General features: G+C 39.9%; 3 protein-coding genes across 3 annotated transcripts; 2 read left to right on the top strand and 1 right to left on the bottom strand.

The window, feature by feature from the left end:
* Nucleotides 1-655: 655 nt before the first annotated feature.
* Nucleotides 656-1,773, top strand: LOC104450950 (ethylene-responsive transcription factor ERF014). The gene has a single exon (XM_010065688.3). The coding sequence runs from the start codon at nt 820-822 to the stop codon at nt 1,471-1,473; it is 654 nt and encodes a 217-aa protein (XP_010063990.1). The 5' UTR covers nt 656-819; the 3' UTR covers nt 1,474-1,773.
* A 6,176-nt stretch (nt 1,774-7,949) lies between these two features.
* LOC104450951 (E3 ubiquitin-protein ligase RING1) lies at nt 7,950-9,527 on the bottom strand. The gene is made up of 2 exons (XM_010065689.3): nt 8,479-9,527; nt 7,950-8,091 (listed from the first exon to the last, which is right to left on the bottom strand). The coding sequence occupies exons 1-2, from the start codon at nt 9,488-9,490 to the stop codon at nt 8,057-8,059; spliced, it is 1,047 nt and encodes a 348-aa protein (XP_010063991.3). The 5' UTR covers nt 9,491-9,527; the 3' UTR covers nt 7,950-8,056.
* A 2,725-nt stretch (nt 9,528-12,252) lies between these two features.
* On the top strand, nt 12,253-14,044 carry LOC104450952 (organic cation/carnitine transporter 3). Its single transcript, XM_010065690.3, has one exon. The coding sequence runs from the start codon at nt 12,317-12,319 to the stop codon at nt 13,889-13,891; it is 1,575 nt and encodes a 524-aa protein (XP_010063992.1). The 5' UTR covers nt 12,253-12,316; the 3' UTR covers nt 13,892-14,044.
* Nucleotides 14,045-19,784: the final 5,740 nt, after the last annotated feature.

The raw sequence follows: 19,784 nt of genomic DNA on the forward strand, positions 1-19,784 counted from the left end.
GTGTGTGTCCAAGCTGGTCTGCCTTCACTTTCTCCACAGACCACAGGGCTTGATGTTGGCCTTTGAAAACATTGCACTTAAGGAATTTTAAAAAGGGGTTGCTGGTCAATGTGGTCATGGTGGTCAGACATGTAACTGCTTTGACAAACTGCCTTCCAGGCAGTAAAATTCAGAGATACTAAACTCGTTCCATACACGGTTGGTAAATTGCAAGAAGAACGGTAAAGCAAATTTGGTTCATCTTTAAGCAGCCGATAAAAGTTCAACACATTATTTTATGAATAAATCTTGTGTATGGCCCATGATATATTATCATGGCCAATTGCCAACTCTGTGTCGTCTTTGACATCTTGGATGATTTTGCAGAAAGCAATAAAAGGTCCTTGACTCATTCAAAAACCTGCCCCTTCACTTTCACTATCAATTATGGGTCAGTAAGAACATATTTGGAATGAACTACAGGAACATAAATCCAATAACATATATTTCTCACATAATATGTAAAAACAGATGAGGAAAAACACCTGTCATCCATATATCCAAAACCCCACACTTTAAAATAAGTATGGAGGAAGCTGCCTGCTTGTTTCTTGGACTACAATTTTATGAATCTATAAATCAGCATCCTCTTTGTACTCCATTTGTGTCCTGACCCTCCATCACTCGTTTCCGTTTCGCAAGAACAACAGCCAAAAGCAAGAAGAGAAAACACTCGACTGAAAATCCACCATATTGAGCCAACTCTTTCCATCTCATCACCCATATTTTCTCTCTTTGAAACATTCTCGCTGATCTCGCTCTCCCGGCGTTGTTTCGCCAATGGTGAAGAGTGAGCCAGAGTCATCATCCATGCCATCATCCAGTGCATTGAGAAAGAAGTATAAGGGAGTGAGGATGAGAAGCTGGGGCTCTTGGGTCTCAGAGATAAGAGCACCGAACCAGAAGACAAGGATTTGGTTGGGCTCTTATTCCACTGCCGAGGCTGCAGCTAGAGCCTATGACGCTGCACTCCTCTGCATCAAGGGCTCTTCAGCCACTTTCAACTTCCCTCTCTCCTCCTCCCAACACCATGTCCCTCCCAATGCCTCCATGTCCCCCAAGTCCATCCAGCGAGCGGCCGCTGCGGCCGCCGCTGCCACAAATGGCGGTGGTGCTGATAGCAATGTCGCCGCCACCACCGCTGCTGCTACCTTTGCTGCCCCCGCTCCCTCATTTGTCTCATCCCCATCTATGTGTTCCTCGCCGTCGGATCAACTGGACGACGAAGTGTCGCTTGTGCAATGCGTCGGGGCGTACACTCCCAGCGAACCGATGGATATGATGGATTATTGGTGCAATTACGATGCCTTCCAATCGCCGAAGTACGTGGATCAAGTAATGTATAACAACATCGCCGCGGCATCATTTGGTCCTCCCACGGTTGAGGAGCTTTTAGAAGAAGCTGAAGAAATCCAGCTATGGAGCTTCTGTTGATATATTTTTTTTTAACCATTCATAGTAAACTTATTCATCAATTCAAAGGGGAAATTCCTGATGATATTGACCAAAATAATATGTTATATAAGGGTTATTGAGGGTTTAACTAGCTAGGCGGAGAAACCCACATGGGGAGAGACATCTTTTTGGACTCCCTCATATGAGTACTTCTAGATTGTATTAATTTTTTAAGGTATCATTTTCTGTCAGGAGTGTGTCTTACGCTATGCTATATAAATTCATCATGCGAGAATGTAATACGGAAGTGGAAAATGTAATGTATCGTTGCTTATGTTGTCTTCATTTGTCATGGTTCGTTCGTAGATGCTTCTTCAAAACATCAAGTACAATCATAGAAGATTCAAAATACGATCAATTCTTAATACCAATCTCGTTGCAATTGAAGGCGATATCTTAGTATATATTCTTGCCTCTGGTTAACTTTGTGGATTCGCTTCCCCTTAAGCTCTTTCTAACTTCCTCACTATGTTTAGTTGGCCAAAAGCGTGATCGGGCCTACTCAACTTTGGATGAACTCTCTATTAATATCGTATTATCGCACCATATGGCAATACGAAATATTCTACTAATAACTTTAATGTTAGAATACCTAGGATGTATGGAACAAGGGATCTTTAAGGTCAACCCTAGCTCAGCACTACTAGGGATCGCCGGATCGGACATTTTAGAAAAATGTTGGGTCGGAAGTGACAAAATAAGCAGTCAATTTATCTGACATTATAATTGTTCTCGGAATGCTTTTCGGGCATCGGTCGTCACCAAAAGGACTTACAAAAGGATTTTTTTTTTTTTTTTTGTGGGTAAAATTGCACTTTTCTTTGCAATTATTTGACGCTAAAGAATCCCTTTCAACGGGCTTTCTAATCGCGTGTCCCATAGTTTGGATTAGGCAAATGACGGCACAAGGCATGCCCGTATGCGGACTTCTAATTAAGGATGGGCCCCCATTATTGTTTGTTCCCTACATTGAACTTGGTCACGCTCTTCCGACATTGACGTATCATAAGGATGAGATGTTCAGAACACAAAGACAGACTACATACCCATAGTGGAAATGGATTGGGTTATGTAACTTTCATCTCAAACGTAGAATTTAATGGGATGTCGTCTTCATTATTGTGGATACAGATAGATGGAGTCATCCGTATATTCATTTGGGTGTGGATGATCGATTGCAAAGTGAGTAGATTTCAGATTTGGAATTTGGAACTAACCTTATCTTAGTTCTTGAAATTGGGAACCAACCATCTTGTTGACTTTGGAATTGTGCTGACTGGCTCCAAGTCGGTTTTAAGGCCTACTCGGTAAGCAGCTGAGGCATTTTTTTTATTCCTGTCATTTCCTTTCATTTTACTATATATACAATATGCATGAATTAAACATGAATACAATTCTCTCTGCTTAATGATAATATGTCAAATATATTCAATTTCATCAATTTTTTTTATGTTTTAGTAAAAAATATAGGGCTAATGGTAGACCGGTCCGATTTCAGGTTTTACTATGGAGCTAGCGTCACGGGTTTCAAGTTTCTGAGAGCAATCGGTTGATTGAAGGTATAGAATTTGGGACCAAACCAATCAAAGCTTTTTGGACCTTGGAATTGAAGTGGTTCCCTTGTAAACCAGTTGAGTAAGAATGACTCTCAAGTTGAGCTGACTCGGTTGCTCACCCTAACAATAGTGTACCATCCGTGTTTTGGGCCACCAAGCTACTCAGTTTTTGAGTCACGTTTAAATAGTTCCATTGAGTGAGCAAATATTTAGATCAACATTCATCTCTTAAACTTGAATTAGTGCCCCGATATTTGACCATTTCAGCTTCCTTTTATCCAACTACAATTACATATCCACTCCCAGAGTTCGAGGGAGACACCATTTCTCATGAAATTCGTCATCACATGAGCAAACCAGCAAGACGATGCTGTTTTCTCAGGAAAAAACATTTATTGTAAATTGAGATGACAATCAGATTAGCGCCCTTTTGATTTCCCTTGAATTTTTTAAACAGAAATTACTCAGGATTTTTTTTTTTGGTAAGTGGAGCTCTAAGACAAGATGGAGCTATTAAAACAATTTTGAACGCCCCTAAGTCTAAAAATTCTGAAACGAGGCTTAGCCCGTACCTTGAATAACTCTAATAATAAGAGGCTAAGTCAAAAGCCCAGCCCCGTTACCCATCAAAGTATAATAGGCGTGGTTGTATTATTGGAGCACACGGAGGGGGAAGGGGCCTATGGTGAAATATACCCTAAAAAGTTCTAAACTTATTATGTTTATATCAATTCATTCATAAGCATTTTATTTATGTTAAGTTAGTCATAAACCTTTTTATATTTTGCCAGTTGAGTCAATTTGATCAATTTAGGCCATAAATGGTTGATGGAGAATTTGATTGTCTTATGTGGCATGATCAATACTGACGTGAAATTTTCTTTAATAATTTTTTGGTTTTCTCTTTTCTTTTCTTTTTTGTTGGATAAAAGGCTGGCAAAGGCTAGGATGCTCTTATTGGTTTTAGGTGAGGGCCATAGTGCCCTTGCTTGGTCCAAATTTGGCAAGTGTGTTGTGGCCCTTGCTAGATCATAGTGAGGGCTCGTGAGCCCTCACCTGGCCTTAGTCTAAACAAAAAAAGAGAAAAAACTATTAAAAAATTATTAAAGATGTTCACGTTAGTACCAAACTCCCTCCCTTGGCTAGAGAAGTATTTTCATCAAAAATCAAAAGATGAGGCAACATCCCTGATTTACACTTCGCATCACTTTGGCTAAGATAATTATGGATTGTTTCATCGGGAAGTGCTTGATGAATCATCTTTTGAAATGTGGATCGATGAGTAAATTGATAAAGGTTTTGAATGGCCCTTTCGTTGATTCTAGGATAGGAAATATAAATGATAAGAAAATTAAAGCTCTTTGAGATTGGGTAAAATTGTTGCTGGCTATGTAAAGATATTGGGAATATCATAATAAACAAGTTGATAAATTTGAACAACTAGTGTTTATTGATTGATTGGCAGTTGTACAAACTACAATTCAACTATTTATATACATAATTTACCGATGTTAAACAGTTACTGAGACATTAAATTAGTTATATGTGCTTCATGCAATTTAGCAATTGTAACGACTCGGGCCCCACTGTGTAATATTGTTCGCTTTGGATATTGAGTCCTCATGACTTTAAAACGTGTCACATAGATTAGAGGGACCTAAGCCTTATAAACTAACCTCAGTACTCTCCCCTAAGCGATGCGTGACAGGAGATGCACCCCTGTGCTTGGGCCGTCACATTCTCCCTCCCTTGGGAGCATAGCATCCTCGCTGTGGTCCCACAAGCGGTCGGGAGTTGACTCTGATACCATTTATAACGACCCAGGCATCACTGTGTAATATTATCCGCTTTGGACACTGAGGCTGCGCATGATAAAATTTATATTTTTTGATTTCTCTGTTTCTCTATTCCCCGGAACAGATTTGAAACAGAAATCCGTTTGGTAACGCAATTTGATTTCTCTATTTCTGAAACAGATTTCTATTCCAGAAATAGATTTAAAGAAGAAATTAGAAGCTAAAATTTTTAGCTTCTCAGTTTCTGAAATAGAAATTGAGAAATCAATTTCTGTTTTAGAAATTTTGTCATGCGCACCCTGAGTCTTTACGGCTTTAAAACGCGTCACACAGATTAGAGGGACTTCCCTATCAAAAAAAAAGAAAGAAAGATTAGAGGGATCTAAGCCTTATAAATTAGTCTCAGAACTCCCCTCTAAGCGATGTGAGACAGTAGATGCACCCACGCGCTTGGGCCGTCACAGCAATCCTTATTCACTAGTTTAGGATCGTCGATTCTTCCACCTAATAGTTATTCCACCGCCAAACCAAAATGTTTTGGGAATTGTTTAAGAATCCTATCAAACGAATTAAAATTCAAAGAATGTTGGACCAAAGTTTAAGAATTGTTAGCATTATTTCCTTTTCATTTTTAGTGATTTTGCCAAAATAGCTCCAATCTGGTTCCTATTAGGAGCCAAAGGTTTCCAAACGATGAAAATCTCAAGGCGCTAACAATTTGTTTTGAAAAGTGTAACATTTTAGATAAATATTTTCCAAGAAGTCATTTTCTAGGAATATGATAATATTTTTCGGTATTTGGTTGAAACTTGAAAATGAGCTAGAAAATATCTTGCATTGTTTGGTATAAAAAATCCGTTCTGATTTTCCTCAATAGACATATTGTTTGAACCCTGGTAACTTGTGCGCGGGCTATCAAAGAACCAAGTATATGCATTATCGTCTCGAGTTTGGCCTCTATGGAGATTTTCCTCAATAAACATACTATTTAAGCAATAGTAACTTGTGTATGGATGTTAATAACTTGTGCATGGACAACTAGAGAATTGGATACGGGCACTAGAGTCCTGGGGTAGCCCTCATTGGACCTCAATCGGGGTGCCGGGATTGAGAATCAAGCACTTGAGTCCTAGGCTCAGCCTTGATGGATCGAGGTGCAAGCACCGAGGTATTAGCTATGTAGCACTGACACGGATATGCGACACGACACGACACGACACGCTGACACGTTATTTCTAAAAAAAATAGAGAATTCCGGCACATTTTGACATGTTATATATTAAATATATATATTTTTATATAAATGCATAAATAAATAAATAATAATAAAAAGAGTATATAATTAATTTATACTAAACATATTAATCAAACATTTGTTAATATCATTTATTGTTTTAATTTGACAGAGATTGAATGAGAAATTCAAAAATTGCAAACACAAAAGAGTAAATTTGAAGGAACATATCATTTTTCTTACACTTGTTGGAAATTAATGAGATTTCTTATAGTTCCAGACCGAGTTCGGAGTTCATGATATAGATTGGCTCGGAGCTCCTTTGCAAAACAAGGTTCGAGAATGAAACAACTAGATTTGCCATGGAAAATGTGACCAAAAAAGATAACTCACATGCGACACTGCGAGAGGCGGAAAGAAGCAAAAAAAAAAAAAAAAAACACAACTTTAAGGGGGCAACAGAGCAATGCCGGCAAGAAGAGGGGCGTTCCATCGTCACTCACAGGAATGTCAAACTTATAAGTGAAAAACTTAATAGTGAAAATTTCTTATTTCCCTTTATTTTTATTATTTTTTCATATATTTATATTTTGACTCCTCAAGTATTGAAATTTTAAAATTGACCTCGTGCGTGTCGAAATTTCGGACTCGCGTGTCGGAGTGTGTTGAGAAGAGTTGACCATATGTCGGATTTCTCGACACTCGTTGACCGCGCGTCGGAACGTGTTGGAGTGTCGAACACGACACGAAGGCTTCCGGAAAGTGTCAATGCTTCTTCGAATACTAGGTCTAGCATTGATGGATTTGCGCAGGCTTGATGGATTGAGAATCGAGCACTTGAGTCCTAGGCTTAGCCTTGATGGATCGAGGTGCAAGCACTGAGGCACTAGGTCTAGCATTGATGGATCTATGCAGGCATTGTGTTTTGGGTTGGGCTTGATGGACTCAAGGTCTGAGGCCTTGGCCTCGATAGACCTTGGCTTGGGCACCAAGCTTGAGCACCAAGGACTCAGGCATGACTTTTGTGGATCTAAGCCGTGTCGAGGACCAGAGTTTGAGTGTTAGGGTCCTAGGCTTGAGTGTTAGGGGATTTGAGCTTGAGTGTCGAGATCTCGTGCTCAGCCTTTATGGATTGTGGCATGAGTGCCGAGGCATTGGGCAAGGGCACTGGGGCTTTGGGCTTGACCTCTATAGACTTGGGTAGGCGGTAAGGCCCAGACATTGACAATGGGCTCCTAGGCTTGACCTTGATGGATAGGAACATGGGCGCCCAACATTGATGGACTAGGGTTTAAGCACAGAAGACCTAATCCTGGACACAGGGAACTTCCGTGCCCAAGTGTAGAATTTCAAGTTCAAGCGTTGCTACTTAGTCATATTTTAGAAAACGATTTCCCAATTTTTAAAATATGATTTAGTATTAGTGCTTGAGCCCGAAATTTTATGTGGAAATCATTATCTTGAATTTAAGCATAAGTTTTCCGTTGACTTGAAAAACATATTTACTTGACTCATTATCTTAAACAAAGCAAATGCCGAAAAATATTTTTTGTGAAACAAACAGAGCTCAAGTGAACTTCAAAGAAACTGCTGCCTTTGCGATTATCAATTCATGATGAACAAGCATGTCGAAGCCCCAAGGAGCGATGCAGCTTTCAGAGTATGATGGTTCTCAGGGTCGGTTGTAGATTTAAGTTTGCGTGTGATCAAACTTTGCAACGGCTTTGCTATGATCACAGATTCGAATGATCTTTCTAATATGACGAGATGTTAATCGTTGAAGCAAGACGTCACGTACCGAGTCGATCTGTCCATCCATACCGTACTAGGATTTGATGATGATCATCCTGTAACGTAGCACACCCTGTATAGAAATACCGACATACATTTTGTGCTTTTAATCCTACCCATTGTTTTCTATCATACAAATCGATTTAGAACACTCCCCGATGGCGGCAATGGCGAAATCTAACGAGCTACAGAATGCTGCAGGAATTCCACCACGAGTTAGCTGCCGAAAGGAAAAAGAGGACGGTGAAATGAAAAGGAAAGAGCTACAGTATAAAGATTACGATATGCGCATGCAGCTGCAAAGATTATGAAGTATCGAAGCATGGCCATCCGAAAGCCCGGCAGAAATAACAGTTATTTCATCGAGAAGTAACGTTGGAATCGGCTAAAGAATTTATTGGCTATTGCATCGATACAGAGTATCATACATTGAGAAGCTTTAAAGTAATTTCGCATCTAATTAGTAGTTGGACAGGCAGAAAAAAAAAAAAAATAGTAGTTGGACAGACATTGAAAGGATTCGAGAAGGATCAAAAGCATGGCGCTTTGATCTGCGGTTTTAATTATCGTGTCGATTACATGGGTGAGGAAGCACGAGGAGCGTTACCTGGTGGGGGACTTTGCCCGTGCCTGGCTCGAAACGGCCACAGCTGCCTCCGTCGCAGCCATCTGGCGCACCTTCCTTCTCCTTCGTGCGTCTCCGAGTCGTCTCCTGGAACCTCGGGATCAGAAACAATTGGCACTTCCTGCCTGCAGACTGGGCAGGAGTTGTGGAGCCGCAGCCACGGGACGATACAATCCGAATGGTACAAGTGATGGCAAGGCAGTTCCCTCGCTTCCCCGCCGACCTTGAACTCCTCTTTGCACACGGGACAACTCTGCGTGTCGTTGTTTAAGTGGCTTGGTTCGATTGTCACGGTCGGTATCGCATTGATGGCAGAGTCAGGGGCTGGCGGTGGGCCGGGACGGTCGTTCTGCGTCAGTTCTTCTATCAGCTGTTCAAGCCCCCGCCCTGGAAAGTAATCCCTAGGATCGGCTCCTCTCGCTCCTGGGCCCGCTCTCCCAGGAGGCAGTATGATCGGACGAGAAGGATCGACTGGCGTGCGAAAGATCCAAGTGATGGGCCTGTCAGAGATGTCGTTCCCATCCAGGTCCAGGTTCTCTCTACTGTCAAGACTTCGATTCCTCGGCCATCGCCTTGGCATCGACCTCGGCCTCGGCCTCGGCGTTGGTCTCAGCTCTATAAAATTACCCTCAGGATGTGTGAAATCTCTTTCCACATGGACATCACCTCGCTGTCTATGTTGCGATCGGCCTCGAAGGTCGGATCCCAGAGCATCGACAGCAAGGTTGTTGAATAGCCGAATCGGAGGATCAAGGATGAGGGAAAGGGCTTCGAGCAGCCGGGCTTCTGGAGAAGGATCAAACTGGGTGAAGTCAATCACGTATCTCGGGCTAGGATTGTTGATTTCCCCAAGGAATTGGCCGAAGCATCGCGGGCAAATGACCTCGGACGGATTGGCGGCTGCCACCCTGACCGTGCGGTGGCATTGGTAGCACCAATAGAGCTGGTAGTTTGGAGTCGTGCTGGGGCCATCTTCGGCTGGATTCGAGGACATAATGAGGCTTGTGATTAGAAGTCGTGTATTGGGAAAGAGAATCAGTTGGTGAAGAAAAGAAGAAGGAAGAGAGCTCACGCTTATATATGCAGTGATGCATTGCATTCTTCTGCATGAATATTTGGGAAAGAAAAGAATGGCTTTTGGGTGTGTTGGGAAGATATGCTTTTCCTGTGGGTTACTTTCTGCTGCTACTTCTCTTGCAAGACAAAGTTTTTGCATGAATGTGTTTAGGACCATATTGGTATAGGTTCCTCCTCAAAGAAGTAAAGGATATCTCCATTCACGGTACAAAAAGGTTTCCCCAGCTACAGGATTTTGGTAACTTTCATTCTTCTTGTACCGTGGTGTTAATCATAGGAGATTGACTTAATAGGTACAGATTAAATTTCCATATTTTGATCAGGTGCACGACACAAGTTCAATTCTCCACATTACTTATGTAAATAATTCCACGATTGGATAAACTACCCAACTTTAGACTCACATCTCATCTTGTTCTTGAAACGGTGAGATGTCATTTTGCCTGAAATTAAGTTACTTAAGGTGGACTTCCTCATAAGGGAAAATAAAAATAAAAAAACCAATGTTCGTTTCTGGGTCATGGTTTCGTATAAAGCCTAAATTGAGTGGGAACTTTCACTCGCAAATGAGCACTTCTCCCATTGCATCTCCATCTTTAAATGGTAAGGTGCCTACGTATGCGAACATAATAGTCACGTTGAAGTTAAATGATAATAATGCATGATATCTCCTTTTTAGTTTAGCAATCCGGTTGCATCTTGAATTAGCTCTTGTGCATCGAATTAACCCCACCTCCTGATCTGGTCAAAAGCAGGTCAGCTATATCCGAGCCAAGGAATTTACAACGAATTGTTTCTTTATGACCCGAGCGCAAGTAATTGGGACGAGTAGGAATCGTACCTGAGGCTCCACTAGATCAATTCAATGACTATAAATATAACTATAATTCTCGTTTTAGGATGAATTTGGTCCTATTTCTAATTGGGTCACTAGTGGGCTTCGGCCCATTTAAAATCAAGTATAGTTTGGAAAATGATTATTATATATCAGCCTAAACTCAATGGGCTTTATTCACGTCCTTAGACCTTTTCGGCCTTACGGTACCATCAATATGAAATGGGTGAGCTCCTTTTACCCATCAGGCCCGGTTTGGATTTGACAATGCATTCTATTGTGACTAAAACGACTCGACGCATTTGCTGATGGGCACGCCCATGCTCCTCGGCAGCATATCAAACTCTAGATGGAATCTAGAGTCGGGACCCCCTAGCATTTGAAAAATATTGAAAGTCGGGCCACCGATCAGGAACGATAATCACGTTTTTGTATAAACAATGCGTGGATATGTTGTGGTTTTGAGACTAAGATTCGTCTGACGAGCGAATGAAAATGCAACCAATGATCAAAGCGATATGGCTAGAGAAGCTATTGAGTGGGCGCTTGCATGGACCATCGGCGCAAGTTGCTTCGCCACCAAAGTGGTTGGCGGGTGAGCGCCCCGTTACTTCTACCTTGTGAGGAAATTTTTATGTGCCTTTGAAAACATAATTTTTCTTGTCCAACCAAGTTGTTTTCAGATTGCACATGGCTGATGACGAGTGAGAGAATTCAGCACATGTCAATTTAGCTACACATATTCCCCTTAGTTGCATGTAGGGGTGAGCGCGGTTCTCGGGTAGAACTGGGAATCAAAGAACCGCACCAGAGGGTTCTGTTCAGTTCCTGGTTCCTTTTTTCTGGGAACTGGGAGCTTTGGTTCCAGAATCGGAACCGAACTGGTTATGGAAGGAAAAGTTCTTGAGAAAAGGGGAGGTCAGCAAAAGAAGACAGCTGCACGAGAGAAAATGACGTGAGAGCAGAAGGAAAAAAAGGAAGGAAAAAGCAGAAACTCAATTTGAGATTTTTATTTGTTCGTTCGTTCCGATCTTGAAACCATAAACAACAAAAGAACTTTAAAATGCAAAAGAAAAAGAAAGAGGACGACCGAGACTAATTTTTAATTTTTCAACAATTAAGAAAGTTCTTAACATTGCTTGTGAACTAAGCCGTCAAATTTTCTTTCTCTGAATAAAATTAAGTTTGGATAGGAAGAAGTTGTGACTAGATCTGGACTTCCATCAATATCACTTAATAGTTTTAGTGAAGAAGAAATGAACGAATTTCTAACAACTCAAATTCTAACAAATTATGAACTCATGATCGTGAGAAGGAAAAAAAAATGTATTTGATTTTGAAACATAACTTTACTTAGAGGAAAGACGTCAATTATTTTTTACCGATTCAAGATGACAATGAAAATAAGTTACTTAATTGATTTCATTGGAAACTTAACGCAAATATGGTATGCGAAGGAGAGACATGTTGAGGTTACTTTGGTCAAACGAGAGGAGTAATGTGAATGGTAAATATTGAACTAAATTTTGTGGTTGAAGGGTAATTTTGGCTAGTTAACATACAAAGGATGTGGTTTAATAATTACACATCGGATGTTAAAGCCTTTTTATCAAACTCGCAACACTTCATTTGGCATTTCGTGCATAATTAGTATCCAGCTCAACACTCTCCAACAACTTGTAAGAAGTCTTAACGCAATTTGCAACCTCGCTATTGGAGGCTAGGAACTATTTAATAGTTATCACCCAGACAGCTCATCATTCACTATGCTTTACACCAAGCAATATCAATATAAAATCCTACACATTCTGCTCCGTCACCCTCATCTCTAAAATCAGCTGCTTTACTCTCCTTTTCCACAACGCAGAAGAAATTCCAAATCCGACAAGAAGCAAAGCACATAAAAGAATGGCCGATCCGACTCCGTTGCTCTCACAATCTGCCACCGGCAGCAGCGAGGAGGAACCTCCAAAGCTTGAGAAGAGCCACCCATCGTTCGACTCGATGATCGAGCAGTCGATGAAAGATTTGGGATGGGCTCAGCTCATGCAAGCCTTGCTTGTGTCGCTTGCTTGGTTCTTTGACGCGCAGCAAACGTTCATAAGCATTTTCACTGACACTCTACCACCGTGGCACTGCGCAAATCTAGACGACGAGTATTGCAACTCCACTTCTGACGTTTGTCGACTTCCGAGTAGTTCCTCATGGCAATGGGAATATCCCAAGCACGCTTCTATAGTATCCGAGTGGGGCCTTCAATGCGCAAACTCAGCAATAAAGGGCTTACCGGCTTCATCCTTCTTCATGGGATGCTTCATTGGTGGTCTGCTTTTGGCGACACTTGCCGACTCATCGCTTGGCCGCAAAAACATGCTTTTCCTCTCGTGTTTAGTCATGTCTTGCTCATCCCTACTCACGGTCTTTTCCACCAACGTGTGGATCTACTCCTGCTTGAGGTTCATCACCGGATTTGGACGTGCGACAATCGGCACATGTGCTCTTGTGCTATCATCGGAACTCGTGGGCAAAAAGTGGCGAGGGAGTGTTAGTATGATCGTATTCTTCGGTTTTTCATTAGGGTTTTTATCATTGCCCGCGATTGCCTATGTGAACCGAGGTTCGTCATGGAGAGTTCTATACATTTGGACGTCTGTCCCGGCTATTGGCTACTGTGTCTTAGTTCATTTCTTGGTTTGCGAGTCACCGAGATGGCTCTTCCTGATGGGACGCCGGGAAAAGGCAGTGGAAACCCTAAAGAGCATAGCATCACCGGGCGCAAGCATCCTGACCAAGGGCTTCTTTGCGATCTCACTCGAAGAGGACCCATTGAATAACATGGACATCTTCTCAGCAATCAAGGCCTTGTTGGAGAAGAGATGGGCCTTTTGCCGGCTATGTGCAGTCATGTTGGTCGGGTTCGGGATAGGGATGGTGTACTACGGGATGCCGCTTGGGGTTGGTAACTTGCACTTTGACCTCTACTCGAGCGTCACGCTCAATGCCCTCGCCGAACTGCCCTCGACCCTGCTCACTTTCGTCCTCATAGGGAAGCTCAATAGGAGGAGTTCTGTACTATTCTTCACGACACTCAGCGGGATTTGTAGTGTGATGTGCATTTTAGAGGGTCGAGTGTGGCAAAAGTTGCGAATTGGCTTGGAACTAGTCTCTTTCTTTAGTGGATGCACCGCTGTGAGTGTGTTGTTGATATACACATTAGAGTTGTTCCCGACGTGCGTGCGGAACTCGGCAACATCGATGGTTCGGCAGGCATTGGTGCTCGGCGGCGTCTTCAGCCCATTGCTGGTGGCGGCGGCCGCCCGGAGAGGGGATGGGATGTTGTCTTATGGGGTTTTTGGGCTGGTAATTGGGTGTTGTGGGCTGTTTGTCATGTGCTTGCCGGAGACAAGAGGTGGGAATCTTTGTGATACCATGGATGAGGAAGAGAGGAAAGAAAACAAAAGGGACTCTCGTGTTTTGTGCTAAACACCACTAATCCATGTCGTCATTGATGAGCGTGCCGATTATTCTATTGTATGGTTGTGGTTGTAAGAGAGATCTTTGTTGGGGTCTGTCTTATGGTGTTTTAACTTTTATTTATCCTTTGATTTAGGTCGAATGTTAATGCTATAAAAGAGAAGATGGATTCGCAGAATTTGTTTACTTGCATCACTTTGCAAATTCAATTTAGATATCGTTCCGTATTCCCAGCATTATCTTTTTTAAGATAGCTTTACCTCAGGTCATATATAAGTGAAAGAAATATTTTGATGAGGTCATTGAAAATTGAACAGAGGTTATTATGCAGTGGAAACAGGGGAAATTCACGAGACCATACTTGCACAGCTAGAAAGCAAAAGAAAAACTCAATCTTTCCATGACTTGGAATGAGACAAAAGTTATCTTACATGGAGGTAAAACGGACACCTTACTTAAGGTGTGTTAGTTTCAAAAAATGTGGAGTTTGCGGAAATTATTTTCCAGGAAGTCATTTTCCAAGAAAATAACTATATTTTCTTGTGTTCGGTTGAAATTTGAAAATAAACTAGAAAAAAATTTCTGCAATCTTTTCCTACATTCACTCATTTTGAATAATTTTTTTAATTCGATTTTTTAATTTTTAATTTTTTTCCTTTCCTTTTTTCTTCTTCTTCTTCCTTGGCCTTATCCGATCCTCGACTATGGCAATGGCTATCGACCGGTTGTTGGCAAGCTCTAGTCTCACCCTAGGCTGGTGAGGCTTGAGCTCAATTGAGGTTGGCGAGCTCAATTCTTGCCAAATCCAGCGAGCTGGGCAGGGCTTGGGCCTCACCCGAGCTACATTCTTCCAATGGAAAGACGATTGTGTAATTCCCCTATTCAAATAGGATGCGAGGTGTGACACGAAAGACAACAAAATTATGCCAAAAGAGAGATAAATGAAAGGATATCTAGATACAAATATCAAACCAGGTCCGGTTTGAAAAATTTAATGAGGCGCAATCTTAAAATTGACTGGAAATATACATGGAAAGACTTGAATTTGAATCAACATTCAAATTAACGCAGTCGAATGTTTGTAGATCCTATCTGAACTCCTCAACGGTGCCCCCACCATGCTCTCTTCGTGGACTTTATTCACAAAATAAAAGTGGGAGAATTTAGGAGACAACTTTCACTATGAACCTTTTTTTTTTTTTAAGAGAATAACTTTACTTTACATCTTTATTTGAAATTATCACTCACCATTATTTCGAAAAGTGATTCATTTCTTAATTAGCATACTTAACAGATGCCTTATGAGCATCCTTTAACAAGACTCAAATACATACTATATATATAAACTGTTTATGTTAAGTTTATGGCTAATTCTCAACTCAAAATCCACAAAAAGTTTTCAGGTGCGTTTGACCTTAGTGGGCTAGTGGCCCATCATGCCCAAACTATGTAAATCTAATTGCCAACCGTCTTATTGAAACATATAAAATGTGACTAATGGCATGTTTGTTTTGCAAAAAATGAATAATTGAAAAGTCTTTTTTTTTTTTTTCTAAATTAATCGTTTATATAGCTTATAAAGATGAATGTACAAAAAAATTTCATCGTCCACAAAAATATGTAGACATAAGTTGTTATTATAATAAAATATTTTCCATTGACTAATTATTTTAAGATCCAACGATCATTTAAGAAAATATTTTGTAAATCATTTGTTTTCCACAAAATAAACGAAATCTTAGCAACGGAAACTTTTCCTTTAAATTAATGTGGGACCATGAAACTCTTTGAGCATGCTACACATATCAGTTAATTATTACTTTACGTTGTTGATGTGATCTCCAAGAGAATGTATAAGTTTGGTGATTTAATACTTAGGCTTTGAGCAAGGAAAATGAATAGATTTACCATTGGAGCAAGTCTTTTGGATTGTTACCATTGACACCTAAATTTTGACTAAATATTTGAAATAAAATTGTATAAAAAATTGGGGATTGATTTGACCATAACAAAAATAATTTTCGCATCACCTAGGTCTTAGTTTTTATTTGCATCCATTAGGTTTTATTTTCTATTTTATTTTCCTTTTTTTCTTACCTTATTTCTGATAAATATATATATATATATATATATATATTTTTTTTTTAAATAAAGGCCTACGGGGTTGGGCGTGAAGCCCAGCCCCCCTCTTCTTGAGCTGCTGCAGTTATCTGGCTCCTGAATATTTCACGTATGGCAGAGTCAATGACAAGGTTGATGTCTATTCATCCGGCGTTGTACTGCTTGAGCTTCTTTCTGGTAGAAAGCCCATAAGCAATGACTTTCCAAATGGCCGAGAGAGCCTGGCTATGTGGGTATGTCTTCTGTCATTTGCTTTATGTAAATATTGACTTTGGCTCTTATATTTTACTCGTTAGATACTAAAAGAAGATACCTATGTTTCTCCAGGCAAGACCTATTCTTCATGGTGGGAAAATATCCGAACTATTAGATCCGACCTTGGGTGAAAATTATGATCATCAGCAGTTGGAGCGAATGGTTTTAGCCGCCACACTTTGTGTCCGATGTGCGCCTCGAGCTAGGCCCCAAATGAGCCATGTGAGTTGATTCGATTTTTCCACATGGCATTTATCTGTTCTTCTTTGTAATTTGCCTCTGCTATTATGGTCTGGTGGTGTTGCCTTCAAATTTCCTGGAGTCGCTGTTTCAAGCATTATAGATTGATAAAGAAATAATGTCTGCACATGTCTTTGTCTGCTTGAAAAGACGCTCGTACATATTTATTGCTGAAAATCAAGGTTGTCATTACGGCCCTAGGGAGACATGATGTGCAATTTCCTCATCCTACTCCAGATTTGTTAATTAATGATTTTTGTATATTAATATGTATTAATATGGTCTATGTTGATTAAATTTACATTATCTTTGTGTAGGTAAATATTATTTAGTAGATGTCGGATATCCAAATCCAACGAGTTATTTGGGACCATACAAAGAAGTTAATTATCATTTGTTAGAATTTCAACAAGATCCTGCTTCTACAGGTTATCGAAATGTATTCAATCGTGCTCATTTCTCGTTACGATCGGAAATTGAGCGAGCCTTTGGTGTATTGAAGAAGAAGTTGAAGATTCTAAAGTATATGCCAAGTTTTCCATTTGAAAAGCAAGTAAAAATTGTTGTAACAGCGATGGCTTTACATAATTATATACGTCAAAACGCTATCAATGATAGACATTTTGCAAGAGTAGATTTGGAAACGCTATCAATGATAGACATTTTGTAAGAGTAGATTTGGATTCCAATTATGGATATTCAATTGATCTTGATAATACAAATGAATGAGCTAATACTTCAAATGATAATTTATTTTCAAACATGGCGTTTTTACGTGATAAAATAGAAATGAGTTTAGTAAACACTTAAGGATGCTTGTAATTTTCAATGAAAATCTATTTATTTCTTCGATGTCTATGTAACCATGTTTATTATTATGAAATTACTTATTTTTTTTTTTTTAAATTTGAGAAAAAGTCAACATTGATGTATTTTTTTCCTTATGAATTTAGTAATATATCTTTTTACATTACACTTTAGTGTGATAATATAAAAAAGTCATTGTTTTTATTTTCAATTTAAAAAAAAAAGAAAAATTGAAAAAGCTTAAATTGGTCATGCCAAAGGACTTCCAAAACATGTGTTTACTAAACAACATTCCCTCAAAGTTGCTTCTTAAGGCACTTTTTAATTATAGTTTACTAAATAGTTTTTGCATTTCATCAAAATCCTTAGACTAAAGGCCTTTAAGGCTTTCCAAACGCACCCTTGGTCCGATTTTTAATTGGGTCACTAGTAGGCTTCGGCCCATTTAAAATCAAGTAATAGTTTGGAAAATGATTATTATATATCAGCCTAAACTCAATGGGCTTTATTCACGTCCTTAGACCTTTTCGGCCTTACGGTACCATCAATATGAAATGGGTGAGCTCCTTTTACCCATCAGGCCCGGTTTGGATTCAACAATGCATTCTATTGTGACTAAAACGACTCGACGCATTTGCTGATGGGCACGCACATGCTCCTCGGCAGCATCTCAAACTCTAGATTCCATCAAGAGTCGGGACCCCTAGCATTTGAAAAATGTCGACAGTGGGACCACCGATTAGGAACGATGATGACGTTTTTGTATAAACAATGTGTGGATATGTTGTGGTTTTGAGACTAGATTCGTCTGGCGAGCGAATAAAAATACAACCAATGATCATATTGAGCGGGTGCTTGCATGGACCATTGGCACATGTTGCTTCGCCACCAAAGTGGCGAGCGAATAAAAATACAACCAATGATCATATTGAGCGGGTGCTTGCATGGACCATTGGCACAAGTTGCTTCGCCACCAAAGTGGTTGGTGGGCGAGCGCCCCGTAACTTCCACCATGCGAGGAAATTTTTAGGTGCCTTAGAAAACATAATTTTTCTTGTTCAACCAAGTCACTTTCAGATTGCATGTAGTTGATGACGAGTGAGAGAATTTAGTTACATGTCAATTTAGCTACACATATTCCCCCTTAGTTGCACATGATTGTATGAATTCGTTTTTACTTTGAAAATGAATTTAAGAATTATTCAAATTGTAAGGTGCATTTTTGTTTTGTGTTTATTGTCACTAGAAGAGTATTATTATATCTTACGTGTATTTCTTGGTCTTTTCTAGAGAATAATACTAAAACTTGTACTTTAAAGATAATCGCATTCTTTTTATGGATCGGGTGACTTGCATATTATTCCTATATAGAAAATTCTTTAATCATATTATAGTTGAATCTTCATTTGACACATATGAATATCCCGAAAAGATTATTTTACCAAATAAACATTTGGGCTATCTATAAATTTCAGAAATTTATTTGTCAAATGATACTCGAACTATTAGACTTATGTATGTCTTACTTTCTCCAGCATCGCATGTAAATGAGCAGATGATCTTTTCTCGGACTTCTGAAACTTGGCGCATGTTGAATATCGCACCAGATCAGTCAGTGCATCGCTATATTTCCGGTCTAGTTCTCGGGTCGGTTCTTTTTTGTTTAAACCAGTGCTGACCTAATTTGACCCGCATACTATTCATCAATCAAAAGGGGTCACGATGGCGGCTGTAAACCCGAGACCCTTCTGTCCAAACTCCAAAATGTGAAACCGATAGCGAGCACAGGGTTCTGTCCAAACTTCGAATCTAGACCAAGTCCCCATCTCTCGTCAAGATCATCTTTGTTTGTCTAAATCTACATAATCATTGTGTGCCCTCTGTATAAAACAAGCGCATGAATCCAAAAGGGACATGGATTGAAAATTACACGAGGAAATGGCATGATCTTTATCACCAAGAGGGAAAGGTTGCGCGAGGGTCCATCCATCTTATTTACTGTATTGTCACCGTCTCAATTCACATGAGCTCTTGTCCTACTAATAAAAAATATCAACAATTAAGTCAGCTTGACGTGGATTTGTGTCATTTAGATCCAGCTTACAACCCTCTCGGATGACTTTTTTTAAGTTAGGAACACTAAATTATACACATGCTGATCCACAAATATTGTACTTAAACCTGCGAACCAAGGCAAGACATGATTCGGTCCATACTTAAACCTTTGGGATGGCTTTTTTTAAGTTAGGAACATTAAATTATACACATGTTGATCCACAAATATTGTATTTAAACCTGCGAACCAAGGCACGACATGATTCAGTCCATTATTGAAGTCATCTAACCTGAGGAAGATTGGATTGTAGTGTATTAATCTAATAGTATTCCCTTATAAGAATTTAAAGAATTGATAAGGTGAATATCGTGATTTCATTAGGTTAAATAACTCTTTTTTTTTTCTTTTCCCTGGGTCTTACGT

This window comes from Eucalyptus grandis, chromosome 6 (assembly GCF_016545825.1).
Source record: "Eucalyptus grandis isolate ANBG69807.140 chromosome 6, ASM1654582v1, whole genome shotgun sequence".
NCBI classification, from domain to species: Eukaryota; Viridiplantae; Streptophyta; class Magnoliopsida; order Myrtales; family Myrtaceae; genus Eucalyptus; species Eucalyptus grandis.

Excerpts from the sequence above, each read along its gene's own strand:
- LOC104450950 (XM_010065688.3), top strand. The coding sequence starts at position 820 with ATGGTGAAGAGTGAGCCAGAGTCATCATCCATGCCATCATCCAGTGCA.
- LOC104450951 (XM_010065689.3), bottom strand. The coding sequence starts at position 9,490 with ATGTCCTCGAATCCAGCCGAAGATGGCCCCAGCACGACTCCAAACTAC. Across the intron at positions 8,092-8,478 it reads CGGGCAAAGTCCCCCACCAG|CTAACTCGTGGTGGAATTCC; the intron begins GTAACGCTCCTC and ends TCCTTTCGGCAG.
- LOC104450952 (XM_010065690.3), top strand. The coding sequence starts at position 12,317 with ATGGCCGATCCGACTCCGTTGCTCTCACAATCTGCCACCGGCAGCAGC.